Source organism: Coenobita brevimanus, chromosome 41 (genome assembly GCF_032717465.1).
Source record: "Coenobita brevimanus isolate Jiangsu-jjx chromosome 41, ASM3271746v2, whole genome shotgun sequence".
NCBI classification, from domain to species: Eukaryota; Metazoa; Arthropoda; class Malacostraca; order Decapoda; family Coenobitidae; genus Coenobita; species Coenobita brevimanus.
This window is the reverse complement of record NC_136994.1, coordinates 15,407,242-15,432,241: the sequence shown is the minus strand read 5'-3', so window position 1 is coordinate 15,432,241 and position 25,000 is coordinate 15,407,242. Positions and strand designations below refer to the sequence as shown.

Below are 25,000 nucleotides of genomic sequence, written 5' to 3'. Positions count from 1 at the left end.
TTTTGTAGTCGTTGTTGTCCTGAACGGGTTAGTACGTCTGAAAAACAGCATGTAAGGGGCTGGCGTATTTGCTACTATATTCCAATCTCCAGACGATTTTATTCAGCTTAGGGGAGGTTTTTCGAATTAAAGAGACTCAATAAAGCCTTCATTAACCTGTTCACTTCAAGAGGGTAGCGAGAATGGAATATATAGTAGTGTACGTTGAAGATGTGTACGTGATTTACTCGTACATGACGTTTTGAGGACTTGATGCTCTGACTATAAGTGATTCTAGGGCTACACACACACACACACACACACACACACACACACACACACACACACACACACACACACACACACACACACACACACACACACACACACACACACACATACACATTTATTCATTTATGTTACTTTTTGATATCCACGGAAGCGTGCCACGTACAGTTGCGTTAAGAATTTTGTGACACAGGGTCTTGAACGATCAGCCTTTCTAGACAGAGGGCGTGCGACAAGGTTGTGTGATGTCCCCATGGTTGTTCAGTATATATATGGATGGGGTGGTGAGAGAAGTAAAAACACGAGTAATGGAGAGAGGGATGGCGTTGGTAATGAATGGTGATGGATGGAATATCTCAACTTTGTTGTAGGCTGATGATGCAGTGCTGCTTGCAAGTACCGGACAAGAACTTGGTAGGCTAGTGCAGAGTTTTGCTGATGTCTGTAAGCGTCGTGCCTTGAGGGTAAATGTAGAAAAAAGTGATGGTTATTGAGAGAGAAGGTGACTGCCAGTGTGATGTCACAGTGAATGGAGAGAGACTGGAATTGGTGAGAGAGTTCAAATACTTGGGTACAGTGATAGAAGAGAGAGGCAAATGTGCAAAAGAAGTTGAAAGTAGAGTGACACAAGGAAGAAAAGTAACTGGTGCAATGAAGGCCTTGATAAGAAACAGATGCTTGAGTCTTGCAGCAGCACGAGGCTTACATGAAGGAGTGTTAGTGCCAACTTTAACATATGGATGTGAGACTATGGTGTGGCATGAAAATGAAAAGTCAAGAGTAAGAGCAGTGGAGATGGGACTGGCGAGGAATGTATGTGGTGTACAGAGGGTGGATAGGATACGAAATAATGTGATTCGTGAAAGATGTGGACTGAGGAAGTCTGTGGACACAGGAATCGAAGAGAGTGTACTGAGATGGTGTGGTCATGTTGAGAGAATGGATAATAATAGAGTGGTGAAAAAGGTATATCTGAACGAGTTTCAAGGAGGGAGGAGGCGAAGCAGGCCAAGGAGAAGGTGGAGAGATATGGTGGATGAGTGTGTGAGGAAGCGAGGTTTGGAAGTCGGTGAGGCTAGGGAACTGACAAGAGATCGAGCTGGCTGGATGAATGTTGTGGGGAGAAGTGCATGATCAGGGATTTTGGCACCCCTTTTTAACGTGGCAGCGTTCGGATTGACTTAATCGGATACGTTTATGTGAAGCTACAGACCGTGGTGAATGTTTTTGGCGTATCCGATAGAGCCAGGATTCTTGGGGCTTGAATGATGAGTGAATGGAAGCATGGCCCATTTGATTGGGCAAGTTTGGGCTGTCTGGACATTGCTACTCCTCACCTTGCCCTGGGGTGGGAAAGGAGGTCCGGATGATGATGATGATGAGAACAGATACCTCCTGAGAGAGAGAGAGAGAGAGAGAGAGAGAGAGAGAGAGAGAGAGAGAGAGAGAGAGAGAGAATGGAGGAAATGCGGAAAATAGTATATGTTCAATAGATGCCTGCAGAGAGAGAGAGAGAGAGAGAGAGAGAGAGAGAGGTATGGGTTTATTGTGCAGAGTTTGAAGCAAGGTTGTGAAGAAATAAGGGAATGTTGCCAAGTTGAGAAAAGCATCTTGGAAGAAAGGCGAAGGAGGCCGAGGATGTACCGTAACCCTCCACACTTAGACTATTATTATGGAGTTATTTCAGGATTTTTATTTATATCTACTACGACTTACAGAAGCACAAAATTGCATTCATGTCATTCACTACGTACCATCCACTCAACCACGGATTATTATTATTATTATTATTATTATTATTAGTAGTAGTAGTAGTAGTAGTAGTAGTAGTATGTGTATTATTATAATAATAATAATAATAATAATAATAATAATAATAATTATTATTATTATTATTATTATTATTATTATTTTATCATGTGTACAGTCGCCCACCAAAAATGCATTGATTTCTTGAAACAGTGGACGAAACGTGTGAAAATATTGTACAGCAGCGTCTCACTTGGTAGCGACCATCATCTACTCACATGATGTAGTGCTGTCTACTTCTTCCTTCACCTTTATCATTGTTTTGCTGTGTCTGCCCTCCTCTCTATCTAATTCTCCAGTCTTTCCTGTCACTTTTTGTTACTCTTCTTTCCACGTGGCTTTACGTTGAGTGACAAGCCTAATGGTTTCCTGTAAGCCAGGATACTATTTACAGCGCTGGGTGGTAACCATATAACCAATCCATGCGTGTTCCCTACGTGTCAACAAGTGGGTTGGCGGAGGGTTAGTGCCCCTTCCCGTAAAACAACTGACTCAGAGACAAACAGCCACCCCTTATGGGACTTTGGCGTCTGGCTATAGATAGATAGATAGACAGACAGATACTCGTAAATGGATAGATAGGTTGATAGATAGATGGAACGCCTCACTGCACTCTCTTCACATCAGCTGGGCGTATAATTCCCATCTTTCCATCTTGAATGCTGAAGTATAGCAAGAGATGAACACTTGATACGGTGCAAGTCACGAAGAAGTGCTGTGGAGAGGATATAGAGCCGTAGTAGTGCCCTGTAACTTTGGGAAATAAGCTACAAGAGGACGAAAGTCATCCAAGTTACGAAAAATGAATTGTATGTCTCTCTCTCTCTCTCTCTCTCTCTCTCTCTCTCTCTCTCTCTCTCTCTCTATGTAAGAAATAAACAATCGATTTAGAAATATTTGTCTAAAAAAAGCAAGAGAGAGAGAGAGAGAGAGAGAGGAGGAAATGAGGAAAATAGTGTATGTAGAATAGATACCTTCAGAGAGAGAGAGAGAGAGAGAGAGAGAGAGGACTAGCTGCCAGGAGTGAGCCGAGTAATCTAAATTTTACGTAAATAGCGGAGTGTCGCCTCTCTCTCTCTCTCTCTCTCTCTCTTTCGGAGGGGGGGGTAGTGGTCGAGATAGTGATGGTCAAGTGGTTAGAAATGTGTATTATTACCGGAAAGAACGCGAGGTCGAGAGTAAGGATTAGAGGGAATTGTTGGTTTACTAGGTGGAGGTGGTGCAAGAGAGATGGTACGGCTGTGTGAATGGATGCGAGTTCGATCCCCCTTTAAAACAGCACTATCTTACCTCCCAAAGACCCACCGACATGTCACTGAATCATAATAATACTGAGACAGCACCAGTATGTATTCAGTATGGGCGGTGGGTCTTAGCGCCTGAATGGTGATATGGGAAGGTGTATACGTGGTGTGTTGCTGGTGGGAAGACTGTGGGCCTCGGGAACGGACAATGTAGCCTATACCCAGAATCAGACACATGAAATAATGGGAACAAAATCTTTCTGTTATTGATGTTGTTCCGCTGGTTGTTGATCGTTATTAAGTGTTATATGGAAGGCGGATGGGAGTTGAAGAGAGGACAGCGTGATGGCGGAGGACAGGATGGCATGAGGCGATTCGTGTGTGGTGTATGGCTGTAGGTAAATAGTCATTCTTGTTTTGTTAATGTTGGCAGTAAAACCCCCTGTGGCAAGTTTTATTATTCTTGTCAGTACTCGTATTATTATTATTACTTAATTTAATACTGCGATATTTCAAAGGTTACTTAGCCTAGAGCATTCAAACTTGGTCAGCTTAGTCGTACAGCTGTCCACTTTTTTTTTGGCCAAATATGGTGTCAATCCGTCAACTGGATCTCTGTATATCATCCGGAACACAGAAAAGTAACTCAGCCACTCTGTCTCAAAAACCGCTTGGGCCAGGAAGCTGAGATTTTAGTACAATGTGGCTTAGGCGGACGCAGGCAGAGAGGGAGTGTGGTCGTTGTTCTTGTACGTTTTTAAAATTAATGTTGTTTTCGTGCGTCTGTAAAATATGGTGCGTGTCCGTGTGTGTGTGTGTGTGTGTGTGTGTGTTTATGGGCGTGACCAGATGTTTTGTGCGTTTGGTGGTGAAAAACATTATTACAGTGACCACAACACTGCCCCCACGTGCCCTCACCCTACCCACCCTAACCACACCCGCCCACACCCACACCCACACCCTCACCCACACCCACACCCACACCCACACCCACACCCACACCCTCACCCACACCCACACCCTCACCCACACCCACACCCACACCCTCACCCACATCCTCACCCACACCCTCACCCACACCCACACCCTCACCCACACCCACACCCTCACTCATCTCTACCCTTATTTTTACTTCCTTTCTCTCTCTCTCTCTCTCTCTCTCTCTCTCTCTCTCTCTCTCTCTCTCTCTCTCTCTCTCTCTCTCTCTCTCACCCACCCTAACCACATCCACCCTCTCTTTCACACCCTTACCCCCCACCCTGGCACCACAAACCACACCCCCCCACCTCCCTCACCCCCCCACCCTCACCCACAACATGGTTTTTGACACGTGACTTTACCCCCCTCCCCCCCACCCAAACCACATCCCCGCACTCCATCTCTCTCCCCCACCCTCCCCCACCCTTATCGTTACTCTTTCTCTAATCACCCCCACCTTCACCCCCCCTCACCCCACGCCCCCTCCTTCCCCTCCCCCTCCCTTCCTCCCTCCCTCTACCCAACTCTCTCTCTCTCTCTCTCTCTCTCTCTCTCAAACACTAACCTCTTCACCTTCCTCATTCACCCTTATCCTGTCCTCGCCCCTGTCCGAGAGAGAGAGAGAGAGAGAGAGAGAGAATGAAATACAATTAATGAAGATAAATATGAGAGAGAGAGAGAGAGAGAGAGAAAAAAAAATACGGTTAATGAAGGAAAATATAAGTAAGAGAGAGAGAGAGAGAGAGAGACTGTCACACGCCTCGTTACACGCCCTAGTGCCTTCGAACCGCTACAGGTGGCCTCTCTCTCTCTCTCTCTCTCTCTCTCTCTCTCTCAACAGGAGGGTGGTGGACTGCAGGAGAAGGGCAGTGTCAGCATTTAGTCCATTGAGTGTACGTTATTAGATGAACCACTGACAACAACAACAATATTACTCACTGTTACTACTTCTATTTTTACTACTACTACTACTACTACTAACTACTACTACTACTACTACTACTACTACCACTACAACAACAACAACAACAACAACTACTACTACTACTAATACTGCTGCTGCTGCTGCTGCTACTACTACTACTACTACCACTACAACAACAACAACAACAACAACTACTACTACTACTACTACTACTAATACTGCTGCTGCTGCTGCTGCTACTACTACTACTACTACTACTACTACTACTACTACTATTACTACTACTACTACTACTACTACTATTACTACTACTACTACTGCTACCACCACCACCACCACCACCACCACCACCACTACAACAACAACAGCAATAACAACAACAACAACTACTACTACTATATTACTACTACTACTACTACTACTACTACTACTACTACTGTTACTACTACTTCTGCTGTAGTTTTAACACCCCGGCTCCTATGACTCATTCAGTTATATAAAACCATACGTCATCAGTAGAAATAATATACAAAAGTCAAAGTCAGGCTGTGTATGAGTGTGTATACCATATGTTCGTTTGTTCGTTTATGTCACGTGAACGGTAATAGATATCGATCTAATTCTCTTTGCATTAGGTCGCGGTAAGCCCAGGGAGTGTCAGAGAAAGAACAAATAAAAATTTTGGCGATCGCGCGCGACGGGACGGCGTGAAATTGTCAGATCGCGACTTGAGAAAATATGCGAAGTTTTTTTCGACTTAGGGTCAAAATTGGTTTTTGTGGGTTCAGTAACGGTATGGAAAGAAAGGTATTGATATTTATGAACATTTTGTGAATGAAAGGCTACTAGTTAGTCCCACAGATTTGTCGGCTAAGCATTTATAAATATCTGTCTATCTATTGCCAGTCGCCATAATCCCGTAAGGGGTGGCCACAATCAAATCGCCTCCATGTCGCCGTGCCCCCTGCCATTTCTTTGCCCTCCCCTCAGCTCACACCCCCTTCTTTCACATACCTCTCCACTCCATCCTTCCATCTCATCCTTGGCCTCCCCTTCCCTCTCCCCCCCTCCACCTCACTCACATACACTCTTCTCGTTAGTCTCTCCCTCTCCATCCTCTCCATATGGCCAAACCATCTCACTATCCTAACGCTTTCTATCACATCCACATCCACACCACAACGTTCCTTCACTTTCTCATTTGTCAGTCTGTCTCTCCATGTAACTCCATATGCTCCTTACAAATAGGTAGGTAGGTAGGTAGGTAGGTAGAGAGAGAGAGAGAGAGAGAGAGAGAGAGAGAGAGAGAGAGAGAGATTCTTCGGTACAATAACATTTCTTTTGTGTATTCCTGCCACTAAGAGACAATTTAATCCGGCTTAGAGTAAACTTGTGGCAGTGGAGGGGTTAATGGAGGTTGTATCAAACCCCTCCAGGTAGAAAAAGCCTCTCCTAAGATGAAGAAAATCGTCTGGAGATAGTAAGAAAAAGAGAAGGAAGGGAGTCATGGCGTGAAGGGGGTTGAGGGAAGTCCACAAGTGTCTGTCTTTATCTTTAATTACACTCTCTCTCCTCTTGCTGTTTTTTTTCTCATAATTCTTCTCTTCCCCACTCATCCCTTTTCTGTCTTCTCTCTCCTTCCCTCCTCCTCCTCCTCCTTTTTCTTCGTCCTCTCCTCCTCCTCATTTTCTTACTCATCTTTCATCTCTCCTTCTCTCCTCCATCCCTCTTCCTCCTCCCTTTTCTTCCTCCTCTCCTTCTCCTCATTCTCTCCCTCACTCTTCTCCTCTCCTTTCTTCTCCCTCTTCTTATCTCCCCTCCCCTCTTCATTCTTCTTCTCCCCGCTCTTCAACTTTTCCCTCTCTTCTCTCACCTTTCCTCCTCTCTCCCTTCCTCTCCCTTCTCCCCTCAACATCTATGCCTTCCTCTCCCTCTCTTGCCTCTTTTCCCCCCCTCCCCATTTCTTCCTTCCTCTCCTCCCACCTCCCTCCCTCCTCTCCCCTTCTTCCCTTCCCTTCCCCCCCCTTCCCTCCTCCCCCCCTTCCCTTCCATATGGTATCAATACTAGAATAACAAACTCTCTCTCTCTCTCTCTCTCTCTCTCTCTCTCTCTCTCACACACACACACACACACACACACACACACACACACACACACACACACACACACACACACACACACACACACACACACACACATTGTCTCCTACTCCCCTCCCCCCCAGACCTTCCATCATACACAATATGTTTTAATCCTTCACTTCCTTCCTTCCTTCCTTCATTTCCTTCCTTCTTTCCTTCAACCCTTCCTTCCTTCAATCCTTCCTTCCTACCTTCTTTCTTTTCTTCCGTCCCAACGCCCTTCCTTCCTTCCTTCCTTCCATCCTTCCTTCAGTTCCTTGTTTCCTTCAACCCTTCCTTCCTTCTTTCTTTTCTTCTGTCCTAACGCCCTTCCTTCCTTCCTTCCTCCCTTCCTTCCTTAATTCATTCATTCATTCATTCATTTCCTTCCTTTCTGTCTTCCCTCCTTCCATTTTTCCTTCCTTCCTTCCCTCCTTCCTTCCTTCCTTCCTTCCTCCTTTCCTTCCTTCCTTCCTTCCTTTATTAATTCATTCATTCATGCAGTTCCTTCCTTTCTACCATCCATCCATCCATCCATCCATCCATCCATTCGTCCATCCATCCATCCAACCATCCATCCATCCAACCATCCATCCATCCAACCATCCATCCATCCATCCATCCATCCATCCATCATCCATCCACCCTTCCTTCCTTCCTTCCTTCCTTCCATTCATTCACCTATTCCTATCTTCCTAATTTCTCTCTCTCTCTCTCTCTCTCTCTCTCTCTCTCGCCACCTCTTTTCACACATATTTACAACACATAATTTCCAGTACGATCTACGCAAGGGATTATTTTTTCATTCCCTACCTTGCTCGTCCTATGGAAAAAAAAATATAACCAGCATCAGTTTTCGTCCCCTAAGAATTATATATAAAGTGAGAGAGAGAGAGAGAGAGAGAGAGAGAGAGAGAGAGAGAGCAGGGAGTTGAGTGACATGATATGAAGGGTCAGTGCTGAGTAGGTATTATCACACACACACACACACACACACACACACACACACACACACACACACACACACACACACACACACACACACACACACACACACACACACACTGACTCATTCATAAACGCACAAGCAAATATACACATGCACACAAGGAAATACGCTCACACACACACACACACACACACACACACACACACACACACACACACACACACACACACACACACACACACAGACCTGACAAATATTCCTAACCCCTCTCAGCTCAGTTGATGACCAGGAGTAGGCAGATTGGAGCGTGGATTTGACTAGTAACCAAGGAGACTCATTTCAGCCTCATATCTAAGGCGTATATGATTTTAGGGGAAGGGCGGCCATATCACAGACGTAGAAGGGAATGTCTGAACACCTTTCCCTTGCCGATTCATTCTTGCATATGTTTCTTTAATATTCTGTTCTTTGATGCTTATGTAGTTAATTGTATGTCGGTGTTAGAAAGGTAAAAAGCACACACACACACACACACACACACACACACACACACACACACACACACACACACACACACATCCCATCATCCCCTGCCAAAAAAGTGCACACACACACACACACACACACACACACACACACACACACACACACACACACACACACACACACACACACACACACACACACACACACATCCTATCATCCCCTGCCTAAAAAGTGGAGTGGTAAATGATGACTTAATATCAGCCTCCCCACTCCCCCTCCCCCTCCCCACTCCCCCTCCCCACTCCCTTCCCCTCCCCTCCCCACTCCCACTCCCCTCCCCACTCCCTCCCCACTCCCCCTCCCCCCTCCCTTCTGTTGACACACACACTTGTCATGTTTACACTCAAGTCCCACCAAGTAAACATGTGTATCTGTGTGTGTGTGTGTGTGTGTGTGTGTGTGTGTGTGTGTGTGTGTTTTATTCTCTTTTTCATTGCAGCTTTTGCGAATGTTCTGCGTAACATCTTAGACAGACAGACAGACAGATAGATAGATAGGAGAGAGAGAGAGAGATCCCCACTCCTTCCCTTCTTCTCTTGATAGATATAGTCAGACAGATAGACATAGAATTGTATCGTAAGTACCGCAGGAGATCCCGTAACAACTCTTACTAAGCGATTTTTTTTCGTCTTTCGCCTTATCAGTATCTTTTATCAATATCATTTTAATATCGAAAGAGTTTTTATCATCAACATACAGCAGGATAGTGAAGTTCGTTTTGTTTCGTTTCGTTTCGTTGTTTCAAGACTCCAGATTGCATGCGTCAGCCTTGGTTACCTAATGGCGGCTCTCCATGCTGCTCAATCTCTGGCAGCTTCCCTATTTAGTCCCATATTCCCGAGGTCACACTTAATGACCCCATCCCAGGTCTTTTTTGGTCCACCTCTCACAACCCTTCCCCTAATAGTAACGCTTCTCACTTTCTGCACCCAGTTATCATCCCCCATCCTCTCCACATGCCCAGACCACCACAATCTACCTCTCCTCATTACAACACCAATACACTCCAGTCCCATCCTACCTCTCAACTCATCATAAACCCAGCCCCCCCAGGCCTTGCACGCAGGGACGCAGTGCACATCCACCTAATAATTGTCATTTCTGTACGTTTGATCCTACGAATGTCCTCTTCCTTTACTGCCCAGGTCTCACTGCCACACAGCATTACACTCCTAACACATGCAGCATACAAAGATCCCTTTGCACGGAAGGGGAGCCCTCTCACTGTCGGGAGAGGCAACAGCTCCCTGAACTTCTTCCAACCACTCCCTACTCTAGCCACAGAGATAGCTTCAGCTCCACTTCCAGCACGTAACATGTCACCTATATAAAAAAAAAAAAAAAAAAAACTCTTCCACACACTCAAGAGAATCACTAGCAAGTTCATTCCTTTCACGCCAGGCAATCTCCATATGCACATCCCGACACACCGCACACATGAAATCAACATTATCACGCAGTCTGCCTCTAATACCACTGCATCTCTTATGCACCCACCTTTCACAAACACAGCACAAGATGGAATTACTTCCCACGCCCTTGTGACAGATTGCACATGGCCACTTTCCCTATTCTTTGACAGTACCGCCACCAAGCCTAGATACCATCACTTTTGTTTTATCTGCATTTACTCTTAAGCCCTTGTGTCCCATACCATCTCTCCACTTCCTAAATCAATCCTCTGCCTCCCTTTCGTTCTCTGCAGTCAACACCAAATCGTCATCATACAACATCTCCCACGGGAGTCCATTTCTGAAGTCACGTGAGAGGGCTTCAAGTACCATGATAAACAACAAGGGGCTCAAGACTGATTCCTGATGCACACCAACGTTGACGGAAACTCCTCACTCAAATCTCCATTCAAACTTACCTGAGTGTGAGCCCCACATACATGGACATAACCACCCTAACCAGCCACTCCTCCATCCCAAGCTTTCTCATTGCCCACTTCACCACCTCTCTAGGGACTCTGTCAAAGGCCTTCTCCAAATCAACAAAAACAAAGAACAGTCCCCTTTTCTTTCCTATACGTTTTGCCTGGAGCTGTCGAACAATGAATATGGCGTCGCGGCCCCTTTGCCTGGCATAAACCCACACTACATTTCATCAATATTCACTCTTTCTCTAGAACTCTCTCCATAACCTTCATTATCTAGTCCAAAAGCTTTATACCTCTATAATTTCCTCATTTCAGGGCATCACCCTTCCCCTTGTATACATTTACAATTACACTCTTCAGCCAATCATCTGGGACAACACACTCATATATACTCGTATTTATCAGATCAATGACTAACCTCACTTCCATATTTCTCCTGAGGCTTTCAGCATTTCAGCAGTCATCCCAGACACACCTACTGCCTTTCTTACCTGCATCCTGCCTATTGCACTGCTTACAGAAGCAGCGTCAAAGGCCAAGAGTCAGATACTGGATCTGCTGGCTCCAAACCTTCCCTGTCCCAGTCAAACTCCATTCAACAACTGGTTGTAATTTTCTCTCCATGCATCGTTAATATACCCACTGTTCACCACTACCTTTCCTCCATCATTCTTCAAACACCGCCCACCCAAGATATTCCCGTTCTTCCTCTTCATCTGATATGCCACCTTAAAGATCACATTCTTCCTTTCCACACTATGTAGGTTATCCAGTAAAAGGCTCTGTGACTCAGACTTTGCTCTGTAAACCTCTTTTCTAGCCCTACGCTTGACAGCAAAGTATTCCTCATTGTTACCACCCTTTTTCCACTCCCAGAAAACCCTCCTATTCTCCTTACCTGCAGCTTCTACACCCGCATCCCACCACCACCATGTTACTGTATGTCTTGGTGGGCCTCACGTCCATCTACACACCGAATCAGTAACTCTCAAGAGGTTGGTCTTGAGGGCTGTGTACTGTTCATTAACACTTCTGTCAACATCCCCCTGTTCAGCCACCACTCTACTCATCTCGCTGTAGAAGGCATCCCTTACTGCTTGGTTTTTCAACTTCCATATTTTCCTCCTAGGTGCATAGGTCCTCTTTTTTATCAGACGCTCCTTAAGCATCATGTCTCATATCAATACCTTGTGCTGCTGCACACACTTCTTGCTCCCTATATTTTTAACATCGTTCACTAACCTCCTATCAGCCCTCCTGACCAGGAAATAGTCTATCTGGCTGCTGTTTCCCCCTGACTCGTATCTAATCAACCTACTCTCTCTTTACCTAAATTGTGTGTTGCACACAATCATGGTCACTGCCTCCCCAAACTCGATTACCCTTTTCCCTTCCTCATTTCTTGTACCATATGCACATCCCCCATGTACTCCTTCATGAGGCGTAATAGACAAAATAAATCGCTAGGGAAGAGGTGTTAGGAAGCGTTCTGTGCCGCTTAAAATACTGTCAGTAGTTACATAGATACACAGACCACACAGATGGTGTTGGTTAAAAGGAAATAATCTTGTGTTAGTGTAAGCAGTTAGTTTTACTCTTCACGTGGCCACTAACAAAATCTATACTTCCTTCACTTTAACTTGGCTTAAAATTGTTAAAAAATAGATTAGCACAAGAATATGGTGCTAGTCACGAAGAAGTGCTATGGAGGGGATGTAGAGGTGTAGTGATGTCTTATTCCGCCGCTGAGCTACGTGAAATAAGCTGCAGAAGGACGAAAATCCGGGCCAAGTTAAAGTGATGACGGTCTTTATAATTCTTTCATCTCTCTCTCTCTCTCTCTCTCTCTCTCTCTCTCTCTCTCTCTCTCTCTCTCTCTCTCTCTCTCTCTCTGTAGTATATACAGTATAATGTATGTTTCTATCTATCTATCTATCTATCTATCTGTGTATCTAACGTGTCTGTCTGCCTTTCTGTCGATCTGCGTATGTACTGTATGTATGTATGTATGTATGTATGTGTGTGTACTCTGTGTATGTATGTATGTATATGTACTGTATGTATGTATGTATGTGTGTATGTATCTATAACCATATGCTTTAATTTCGGAGGGGGGCCACATTCAGATCTCCTCCATGTTACCCTTCACCATCAGTCTACCCTCATCCATACACCTCTCTACTCCCTCCCTCCACCTCACCCTCAGTCTCCCTCTCCCCCCCTCACGCACACTCTCCTAGTCAGTCTCTCATTCTCCATCCCCTCCTCATCCACATCACTCTGGAACACTCAAGATGTGGCCAAAAAATCTGTCAGCTTATTACATTCATAGTTTTATTTTATTTTATTTTTTTAAAAGAAATAATTTTGTGCCGCGTGAGTTAGTTTCCAAAGCAGAGACAGACAGACACATACACACGGAGGGATAGATAGATAAATAGAGGAAATAGATAGATAGAGAGGTAGATAGATAGATAGATAGATAGAGGGAGAGAGAGAGAGAGAGAGAGAGTTACTAGGAGTTAAAAGTACAATTAGTATATCAAAAGGTCTTATGACTCATACCAAGGAGGTACTATGGACAGAGAGAGAGAGAGAGAGAGAGGAAGTGGTCACGGAGGTCAACGTGTCACCGCAGGAAGTAAAAAACAAAAAAGAAAAAAAATAACAGTAACTTGACCCCACACCGTCAACATGTCCGGGTGACAAATTGGGGAGGGGGGAGGGGAGGGGGAGGGGGAGGGGGAAGGGGATGGAAGGTAAAGAGGGAGGAGAGAGAAACGGAGGACTGGGAGGAGTGGAGAGAGAGAGAGAGAGAGAGTTTTGGGACAATTTCTAATCTTTGAAGGGTGAGGGTGTGGATGTGGGTGAGGGTGGGGGTGTGGGGGTGAGGGTGTGGGTGAGGGTGTGGGTGAGGGGGGTGTGGGTGTGGGTGTGGGTGAGGGTGTGGGTGAGGGGGGTGTGAGTGTGGGTGTGGGTGTGGGTGAGGGTGTGTGTGAGGGTGTGGGTGAGGGGGGTGTGGGTGAGGGGTAGCACCTCCGTAATGTTTCCCCTCACACGACACTTCCCCTCATTTGTCATCCCTCGGTCAACTCTCCCCTCCTCCCCTCCTTCCTTCCTCCTTCCCCTCTTTCCTTCATTCTTCCCATTTCTCTTTCCTCCTTACTCTTTCCCCCTCCCTCTTTCCCCTCTTTCCTTCTTCGTTTTTCCTTTCTCTCTCTTTCATCCTTTCTCTCTCTTTTGCCCATCTCTCTTCTCTTCATCCCTATCACGACCGCACTTTGAGTATTGCATTCAGTTCTGGTCTCATTAAGTAAAAAATATATATATATGGAGAAGAGGACTAGACAAGGCAGGTGAGAAAAACCATACTAATAATAAATTCACCTATAAACCATACGAGGAAGGTCTGGAATAAGTACATCATTTAATTTTAACTATGTGCTAACTACGAAGGATGTAAGTCACGTCAACAATATTTTCAAAAGACCTGACAGTACAGCGCTAAAAAATTACTTCACATTAGATGGGTTGAATTATAGTACAGGTAGTCTATCTGTCTATTGTCGTAAGGGATGGCCACAAACAAATCGCCTCCATGTCGCTCTGTCCCCTGTCATTTCACTGCCCTGCCCCCAGCTCACACCCCCCCTCTCTCATGTACATCTCCACTCCATCCCTCCATCTCATCCTCGGCCTCTCCCTCCCTCTCCCCCGCTCCACCTCATTCGCATACACTCTCCTCGTTAGTATCTCGCTCTCCATCCTCTCCACATGGCCAACCCACCTCAGTGTATTTCTCCTAACACTTTCCATCACATCCACACCACAACGCTCCTTCACTTCCTCATTTGTCAGTCGGTCTCTCCACGTAACTCCACATTCTCAGATAACTCCTCTCCACTGCTCTCACTCTTGCCTTGTGTCCTTCCAACAAACAAGTCAAGTGAGAGTAAAAATGATGGCAAATTTGTCCAGTCACGTAAAACTAAAAATCTTAATTAGAATCGTAAACACCTGAAAAAAAAAGAAAAAAAAGAATGCTTTCAATTGTGGTAAACTGTGAGTCAAACTTTACATATAAAAATTGTTCTATACTCCTTTCACCTTAACTTGGCTCAGATTTTCTTCCTTCTGCAGCCTCCTTCACGTAGCTCAGTGGCTGAATAAGGCAATACTACGGCTCTCCTTTCCTCAGCGCTTCTTCATGACTAGCATCACCTCCTAGTGCAAGTCTGTAGTTACAGCGTAGCATTCAAGATGGAGAGATGGCAATGTTAGGACAAGTTAGGATGAGAAGAGTATAGTACCAGGCTTCTGCTAACACACACACACACACACACACACACACACACACACACTGTCACGTAACGACGGTGTGTGTGTGTGTGTGTGTGTGTGTGTGTGTGTGTGTGTGTGTGTGTGTGTGTGTGTGTGTGTGTGTGAGAGAGAGAGAGAGAGAGAGAGAATTTGAGTGTGAGTTGACCATGTTACTTTTCTTCTTAGTTAACATTTGGATTAGGTTTTTTATTCATCTTTTCCTGTGACATTTCCTCTTTTTTCTTTCATGCTGATCCCTCTCTCTCTCTCTCTCTCTCTCTCTCTCTCTCTCTCATCATTGGAAAGGAGAAAAAATCAACACTGCACCGCATCATCTCTGCTGCTGCCGCGCTTTTCATACCTCTTCCATCTTGCGTGGTTGTGTGTGTGTGTGTGTGTGTGAGAGAGAGAGAGAGAGAGAGAGAGAGAGAATTTGAGTGTGAGTGTGTATGTGTGTGTGTGTGTGTGTGAGAGAGAGAGAGAGAGAGAGAGAGAGAGAGAGAGAGAATTTGAGTGTGAGTGTGTGTGTGTGTGTGTGTTTGTGTGTGTGTGTGTGTGTGTGTGTGTGTGTGTGTGTGTGTGTGTGTGAGAGAGAGAGAGAGAGAGAGAGAGAGAGAGAGGGAGAGAATTTGAGTGTGAGTGTGTGTGTGTGAGAGAGTGTGTGAGGGTGTAAGAGGGTGTATGAGTGTATACAAGAGGGTGGTGTGTTTACAGAGTTGAGGATAAAGATGGAGAGGGCTTGAAAGAACCTACACATGTGCACACTTGTTCGCTTACTCCTGTGCACATTCATACACCTACACATGTACGCCTATTCCTTTGCACATTCATACACCTACACATGTACGTCTATTCTTGTGCACATTCATACATCTACACATGTATGCCAATTCCTGTGCACATTTATACACCTACACATGTAAGCCTATTCCTATGCACATTCATGCACCTACACATGTACGTCTTTACTGTGTGTGTGTGTGTGTGTGTGTGTGTGTGTGTGTTTAATGCACGGAAGAAGGAACCAAAGGCCATGAGCCTGCAGACCGTTCCTTAAAAAAACAAAATACAAAAGAGAGCCAAATTCAAGATCCGTTCATTTCGAGATGCCTGGACACGCTGCGTTTGAAAGACTGGAGATCATAGGAAGTAGGAAATACAGTCAGAGGGAGACAGTTCCAGAGTTGACCCGTTGCATAAATGAAGGACTGGGAGTAACTGTTAACTCCTGCATTAGAGAGTTGGGCAGAAAAGGGGTGAGAGTTTGTTGCTAGACGGGTGCTACGTGCCCGTCGTAGAGGTGGAGGGATGCAAGCAGACAGTTCAGAGGAGCAGTGACCGTTGAAGTAGCGATAGAAAAGAGATAAAGATGCAACAGTGCGGCGAAGAGACAGAGGTTGAAGGGAGTCAGTAAGAGGAGGAGAGTTAATGAGACGAAGAGCCTTGGACTCCACCCTGTTGAGAAGAGCTGTATGTGGGGAGCCTCCCCACACATGAGAGCTGTACTCTACGAGTACACACACACACACACACACACACACACACACACACACACACACACACTCACCGTCCTTCATGCCGCCGTGGGTCTGGTAGCCCAGGTATGATGGCAGGACCCCGGGATGCCGCTGCTGCTGCCTCTGTCCGCCTCCACCGCCGCCGCCGCCAGATGCCGCCGCCGCCGCCGCCACTGCCGCCACCCTCTGCTGTAGCCCCGCACCCCCACCGCTGCCGCCGCCACCACTTCCGCTGTTTGGTTGCTGAAGTTGGTTGAGGACTTCCACGACACTGAAGGAACGATTGGAAAAACTGACAATACTCCTTTCATTCTAACTTGGCCTAAAATTGCCATCTCGCCGTCTTGAATGCTGAGTTGTAGCAATAGGTTACGCTAGAATATGCGTGTCACGAAGAAGTGCTGTGGATAGGGTGCAGAGCCATAGTATCTTTCTTTTTCTTTTTTTCTTTTTTTGTCACTCAGCTACGTGAAATAAGCCAAAAAAATACTCAAAAATACTCAAAAATACTCAGAGTTTACCATTCCACCCCCTCAAAAAAGAAAAAAAATTACTAACGTTACCAAGGGAATGCAAAATGGTCTACACGCAGGCTTAATACACTGACAGACTCTTGGGCCAAGTTCCAGGACGATTAGTGAACATATATAACAAGTTAGTAGTAGTAGTTATAGTTATTGCAGAGGCAGTAGTAGTAGTGGTAGTAGTAGTGGTAGTAGCAGTAGTAGTAGTAGTGGTAGTAGTAGTCTTAGTAGTGGGATGGGTTGACTGGAGTGGAATTCTGTCTATTGCCAGACGCCATAATCCCATAAGGGGTGGTCATTTGACTTTGAGTTTACGGGGAGGGGCACTAACCCTCCACCAGCCCACTTGCTGACGCGTAGGGAGCACCTATGGTTTGGTTATATGGTTACCACCCAGCGTTGTAAATGGTTTCCTGGTGGGATTTGTGTTATTCCTACTATTATTACCCTCAGTATATTTTCCTCTGTATGTTTTACCGTTTCATTGTATAACATCATTTGAAAATCCTAAATGAAAAGAATAAAGGTGGAAAACAGGTGTCCGCAGGTGTATTTGCCTAAGGAACAATTGTACTGAGCTTGAAGTGGACTGGCCAAGAAGGAAGGAATGTTTTGAAGGAGAAATTGTGTTTGAAAGAAAGATAATACGAGAGAGACGATAGAAACAGAGCAATTATAGTAAGTCTCCATTATCAATCAATCAATCAATCATTTCCTGTGGCACCCTCGGGGATGCATAGGGCCTCGATGAACTCACACCACCACATCCTATCTTGTGCTAACTCCTCAAGATCTCCCCAACACTCATCTCCAGCTTCCCGTCTCATTGTCCTCACCCACGTCTCTTTTGGCCTTCCTCTACCTCTCCTACCAAGTGCCACCCACCCTGGTGTACCTCGTACTATTCCCTGTCTCCTATACACATGTCCTAGCCACTTCCATCGTGAGAATCTAACATATTCATCGATCGGCTGCACTCCCGTTATTTCTCTAATTCTACTATTTGGTATCCTTTCCCACCACTTAACTCCTAATATTCTTCTAAGTGCTTTATTTTCAAACACCAAGAATTTATTTTCCATAGTCACTGTGCTGTACCAAGACTCGTGTCCATAAATTAAGATACTCCTAACCATTACCTTATAAAGTTTGATTTTTGTATGCACAGAAAAATTGTTATTATTCCAAATATTTTTAAGCATTCCCATTGCCTGATTAGCCTTCTTTAACCTTTCCTCGAATTCAAAGTTCAAAGAACCATCCTTGGCTAAATAAGTACCTAAATATTTAAACCTATCAACTTGCTTTACAACCATACCTCCAATTACACATTCCTGCGCATTTTCCATATTCATATTGATTATTTCAGTTTTTCCACAATTAATAACCAAACCCACCTTACGACCTTCACTCACCAAACAGTCCAACACTCTCTGCATCTCTTCTGGCCCATCACAAATCAAAACTATATCATCTGCATAATCTCCATTATAGCGTAAATAAATTAATGAATAAACTGATAACTAACAGACGGGTAGAAAAAGGCAAGGGGCTAACTAATATAGCTTTGTCCAGCTCTAAGGGCGCGTCCACACCAAATACTTGCTGGTGCGGGTGGGAGTTCTGAATCACACTAACCCATACAACTCCTCCCCCACGCCCTCCCGCGTCCAATGGGAGTTACAGTGATACAAACCCCCCTCCCACACCCCGCCACGTCAGCAAGAATTAGGTATGGACGCAATCTAATCCAGTCAAACCCTCTCTACTCACCATTCGTCCGGATCACAGTCCCTGAACCCCTTGGCAAATGGATTACTGGCGATCTTGAGTTGGGTGATCTGTTAAGGAGAAAGATAAATTTAGGAGTAGTTTGGTGATGGTAGTAGTAGTAGTAGGAACAGTAGTAGTAGTAATGGTAGTAGTCATAGTAGCAGTAGTAATAATAATAGTAGTAGTGGTAATAGTAGTAGCGGTAATAGTAGTACTAGTAGTAGAAGAGGAAATACTAGGTTAGGACTGGTTTGGTAGTAGTAATAGTGGTAGTAGTAGTTGTAGTTATAGTGATAGTTGTTGCTGGTGTTGTACTGTAGTAGTAGTAATAGTTGTTGTAGTAGTAGTGGAATTTGTATTATTACTACTAAACACACACACACACACACACACACACACACACACACACACACACACACACACACACACACACACACACACACACACGCTTTTGAGGAGGGTCATTTCGCTGGACAGGATAAGAGTTACGTGTATCTGGTGCAAAAGAATGCTGGTTCGATCCATTCCATTCACTCCTAATATTACATAGGAATTTGTACATTGCATAGAGGGATGGGGAAATATAAGAATGAAAGGGCATTATCATTTGTCCCTATTAAGTAACGACCTCTATACCTTCGTTTTGTCATCCTTCATTCAGTCGACGAAGCGAGGTGTGTGTGTGTGTGTGTGTGTGTGTGTGTGGGTGTGGGTGTGGGTGTAAGAGAGTGAGAGAGAGAGAGAGAGAGAGATGGGGGAGGGAAAACTTTCAATCTTTCCTCTCCCTCCCTCATTTTCTTCCTCTTCCTCCTCCATTACCCTAATGTGCTTCCCACTTCCCTCTCTCCCATACCTCGTCTCTCTCTCTCTCTCCCATCTTTTCTCCCTTCCCCTCCCCTCTGCGTCTGTCTGTCTGTCTGTCTCTCTCTCTCTCTCTCTCTCTCTCTCTGCCTCCCATCTTTTCTCCCTTCCCCTCCCTTCTGCGTCTGTCTGTCTGTCTGTCTGTCTGTCTGTCTCTCTGTCTCTCTCTCTCTCTCTCTCTCTCTCTCTCACCCCCACTTTTTTTCAATCCTTTCACTACTTTCCCTCCCTCCCCTCTGTCTGTCTGTCTGTCTGTCTGTCTGTCTATCAGTCTCTGTCTATCTATCAGTCTGTCTATCTATCTATCCATCCATCCATATACAATTTATTTCTCTATCTCTTAATTTCTGTATGTATCTATCTATCTGTCTATCTATCTATCTGTCAATCTATCTATCAGTCCATCCATCCAAGCACTCTCACACACACACACCAACATCCCTACTCCCTGTTCTCCCTCCCTTCTTCCCTCCCTCCCTCTCCATCATTTCCCCTCTGTCACCTCCATCACCTCCCCTCCCCTCCCCCCCTCCCCCGTGTCAGGGAGCCCCGCCTCTCTCTCTCGTTAGTGTTGTTCAGGTCGATTGCTATCTTACTATCTCACTCTCTCTCACACTGGGTGGTCCTCTCTCTCTCTCTCTCTCTCTCTCTCTCTCTCTCTCTCTCTCTCTCTCTCTCTCCATAAAGCCTTTGACCCTTGGCATATGATCTTTTTCTCCTCCTCCTCCTCCTCCTTTTCTTCTTCTTCTGCTTCTTCTTCTTCATCATCATCATCATCATCATAATCATCATCATCATCATCATCATCATCTTCTTCATCATCATCATCTTCATCCTCTTCTTCTTCTTCATCAGCATCATCTTCTTGTCCTCCTCCTCCTCCTCCTCCTCCTCCTCCTCCATCTTCTTCTTCCTCTTCCTCTTCTTATTTATCTTCTCTTCAGAACTGAGGGGTTCATTATTTCCTGTAGTACGAGAGAGAGAGAGAGAGAGAGAGAGAGAGAGAGAGAGAGAGAGAGAGAGAGGTGGGGAAGACGTGAAATGGATTGAAGAAGAGGAACTGCATAGTATTTTTGCAGAGAGAGAGATAGAGAGAGAGAGAGAGAGAGAGAGAGAGAGAGAGAGACAAACAGAGAGAGAGAGAGGTACGCAACTATTTCCTCAACTACATCCTCAGCCTGCAGTCCACGGTGTTCAAATATCCTGGGTTCAAAATACACACACACACAAAAACGAAATCAGTAAAAAATAATTAAATAAAAATAAATTCACGTCCTGAGGGTGAAGGGGTTGATGCCAGAGGAAGAGAGATTAAAAAAAAGAAAGAAAAAAGAAAGCCATTAAGAGAGAGAGAGAGAGAGAGAGAGAGAGATAATGGGCTGGGTCATTTTGGGCTGCGTTTATACAGGGAAAGGGTGTATGTAAATGGTAGGGTGTGTCTGTCTGTCTGTTTCTCTCTCTCTCTCTCTCTCTCTCTCTCTCTCTCTCTCTCTCTCTCTCTCTCTCTCTCTCTCTCTCTCTGTCTATCTATCCATCCATCTATCTGTGTTGCTGTCTCTGCTTCTACCTGTTATGTATATCTGTCTGTCTGTCAGTCTCTGTGTCTGGCTATCTATCTATGTACAGTATCTATCTTTCTGTCTATCAGTCCTCGTATCTATCTATCTATCTATCTATCTACTCACCCTGTGGTTCTTGTGGGCGGTGACAGCAGTGAACTTGGTCTCGTGAAAAACAAATGTACTGAAATTCTCTCTTTACCTATCTATCTATCTGCTATCTCTATCCATCTATCTGTCAGTCTATCTGTGTATGTCAGTCTATCTATCTATCAATGTTTATCTATCTCCATCTGTCTGTCAGTCTCTATATCTATCTGTCTGTTTATCATTCTCTGTCTGTCTGCCCACCTATCTATCCATCTATCTATCAGTCTCAATGTGTGTCTGTCTGTCTATCTATCAATATTTATCTAACTCCATCCATCTGTCAATCCCTATATCCATCTGCCAATCTATCTATCTAGCCTATCTACCTATCTATCTATCTATCTATCTATCTATCCATCTATCTATCTATCTATGGTTCTAGTAGGCGGTGACAGCAGTGAACTTGGTCTCGTGAGAAACATATCAACTGAAATTCTCTCTGTCTATCTACCTATCTATCTATCCATCTATCTATCTATCTATCTATCTATCTATCCATCTACTCACCCTGTGGTTCTGGTAGGCGGTGACAGCAGTGAACTTGGTCTCGGGGAAGACGAATGTACTGAAGTTTTCCGTATTCGATACATCTTCATTCTTATTGTTAACATAAACCACGTGAAACCTCGGCTGGTAGCGGTGCATGGAGTTGAGGATGATCTGTGGGGGAGAAACCGGGATTAGAGAGAGAGAGAGAGAGAGAGAAAGGGAGAGAGAGAAGGAGAGAGTAATGTTGATCTTTTTGTTTATAAGTGCTGAAGATGTGGCTACTTAGTGAAGGGAGAAGGGATAGTCTATGAGGTAAGGAAGGTTGTAAATTAGTATGAGGAGAGGTGAGAGATGGCATGGTGGAAGGTTAGGTTAGGTTGGGTTAGGTTAGGTTAGGGGAGCTGAGGGAAGGGGAGAGGGAAGGGAAGGACGGGAGGGGAGGGGAGGAGAAGGGAGGCAAGGAGATGCTGTCACAAGGAACAGTTCACTGACAATTCCGTATTTCTTAATCCCTCCCGATTATCTCTTACGATGTCATTACTCATAGGGCGCGTCCATACCGATTGCATCCTGGTGCGGGCGGGAGTTCCATATCATTGTAACCCATAGAAATCCTCGCCCACACCCGCCCGCGTCCATTGGGGTCACTTGTATGGGTTATAGTGATCCAAAACTCCCACCCGCAAACATCTGGTGTGGACGCGCCCTTATTCTGGAACTATGCTTCTTTCTCATATTCTTCCTTCGTGTGGTTCATTTTGCTTTATATTCTATTTATCTCTTTATCGCTTTCCATCTCCTCGGACGGGAAGGTAGACGAATCAGCGAGCATTTAATCGTGCCTGAATAACGAAATGATCTGGAGAAGGAAGGGGAGTAAGTGCAGAGAGGAGGGGATGTTTGACAGAGTAGGAAGGCTGGTGTAACGAAGACGATACGAGAGAGTTGAGAGCATGCAGGAGAACGGGGTAGGAATGTGGGGTGGATAAGAGAAGAGAGAAGGCAGGGAGAATGGGCTAAATGAACTGCTTAATAAAATGCCTCCTTATGGCCAATAATGAACACTGAATAATAATCAGCTGATCCATTAACTGATGCAACATCTGACACATCAACCCAAAATATCAAGCAAAGCGACTTTGTATTTATAGAGAAATTCGCTAAATGTCTCCTTATAACCAAAATTGAAGATTGCATAAGTCAGTTGGTGCTTCAGCTGACGCCACAGCTGACATATTAGATCAGCTCAAAATTTCAGTCTGAACAACTTTGTATTTCATAAGAAACTAGCTGAGTGCGCTCCAAGAGCAGATATTCGAACTTTCCTTAAGAAGGAAAAGGGTAACGGATTAACAGGAACGAAGGGAAGGAGGAATGGGTGATAATATGGAGGGGAAAGGAGGAGGAAAGAAGGTGATGAGAGAGAAAGGTCAGTGATGGGAAGTGTATCAAGAAAGAAAACGATTAAAAGAACATTTCACGGCTATCACATTGCATCATCATCATCGTCATCATCATCATCATCATCATCATCATCATCATCGTCATCATCATCATCGTCGTTATCATCATCATCATCATCGTCGTCGTCGTCGTCGTCGTCATCATCACACACCCATTCACCCGCCATTCAGTCACCCGGAATCCCGCCCTCACCTCATAGATACACCTGTCTACAAATAGCATCTTAATTACCTATCAATCCAATGACTGTCACTTTATAAACGGATTCCAAACCCTGGCCATACACTCCTCCATGTAGTAGTCATCAAACCAGCTTAATCGCATGTCAGTTCCCTAGTCTCTTCAGCATCCATACCTCTCTTTCTCACACACTCGCTAACCACATCCACCCACAGCATCCATACCTCTCATTCTCACACACTCGTTAACCTTATCCATCCACCTTCGTCTACGCCTACCACACCTCCCTTCACCATCAGACTAACTCAGATATGCCCTTTCCTCCACCCTGTCTATCCCCATTCTCTCCATATGATCATACCACCTAAGCACACACTCCTCAGCTCTCGTGTCCACAGACTTCCTCACTCGACTCTCCCACGAACCACATTGTCCCTTATCCAATCCACTCTCTTCACTCCACAGGTGTTTCCCAATACTCCCATCTCTACCCCTCTAACTCCTATCTTTTCATTTCTTGCCACGCCAAAGTCTTACTCTCGTTTGATTGTGTTGGTGATCATTGTCCTTCATGCAGTACTCTAGTAGCTGCCATGCTCAGACCTCTGTTTTGTATCAAGGCCTTCATAGCACCAGCCACTTTCCTTCCCTGTGCCACTCTGCCACTTCCTTTACACATACACCTCTCCTTTCCATCACTACACAGTACACACCACTTCCTCTACACATACACCTCTCTTCAGTCACTACGCACTACATACCACTTCCTCCACACATACACCTCTTCTCTGTCGCTACACACCCTACACACCCTACATACCACTTTCTTTACACATACACCTCTCTTCAGTCACTACGCACTACATACCACTTCCTCTACACATACACCTCTCCTTTCCATCACTACACACTCTACACACCACCCCCTACACATACACACCTCTCCTTTCCATCACTACACACTACATACCACTTCCTCTACACATACACACCTCTCCTTTCCATCACTACACACTACACACCACTTCCTCAACACATACACCTCTTCTCTCTTACTTCACACTCTACACACCACTTCCTTTACACATACACCTCTCTTCAGTCACTACACACTCTACATACCACTTCCTTTACACATACACCTCTCTTCAGTCACTACACACTCTACACACCACTTCCTCTACACATACACCTCTCTTCAGTCACTACACACTCTACATACCACTTCCTTTACACATACACCTCTCTTCAGTCACTACACACTCTACATACCACTTCCTCTACACATACACCTCTCCTTTTCATCACTACGCACTACACACCACTTCCTCTACACGCACACACCTCTTTCTTCCATCACTACACCCAGGTACACATAAAAATAACTCAATCTTTCTCTACCTACGTGTCCATTGTCGTCCAGTTGGTTGTTGGTGAGTTTAAGT

General features: G+C 45.0%; 1 protein-coding gene across 1 annotated transcript in view; it reads right to left on the bottom strand.

Annotated features, from left to right (window-relative positions):
* Positions 1–25,000, bottom strand: part of LOC145397523 (uncharacterized) — an 85,677-nt gene that overhangs the window by 23,178 nt on the left and 37,499 nt on the right. Inside the window, exons 4-7 of the mRNA XM_080270593.1 lie at positions 24,961–25,000; positions 21,930–22,082; positions 18,853–18,920; positions 16,606–16,826 (exon numbers count right to left, since the gene is read on the bottom strand). The exon at positions 24,961–25,000 is cut by the window's right edge and continues 117 nt beyond it. Of these exons, the coding sequence (XP_080126719.1) occupies positions 16,606–16,826; positions 18,853–18,920; positions 21,930–22,082; positions 24,961–25,000 (482 nt within the window). The remainder of the gene's footprint in view (positions 1–16,605; positions 16,827–18,852; positions 18,921–21,929; positions 22,083–24,960) is intronic.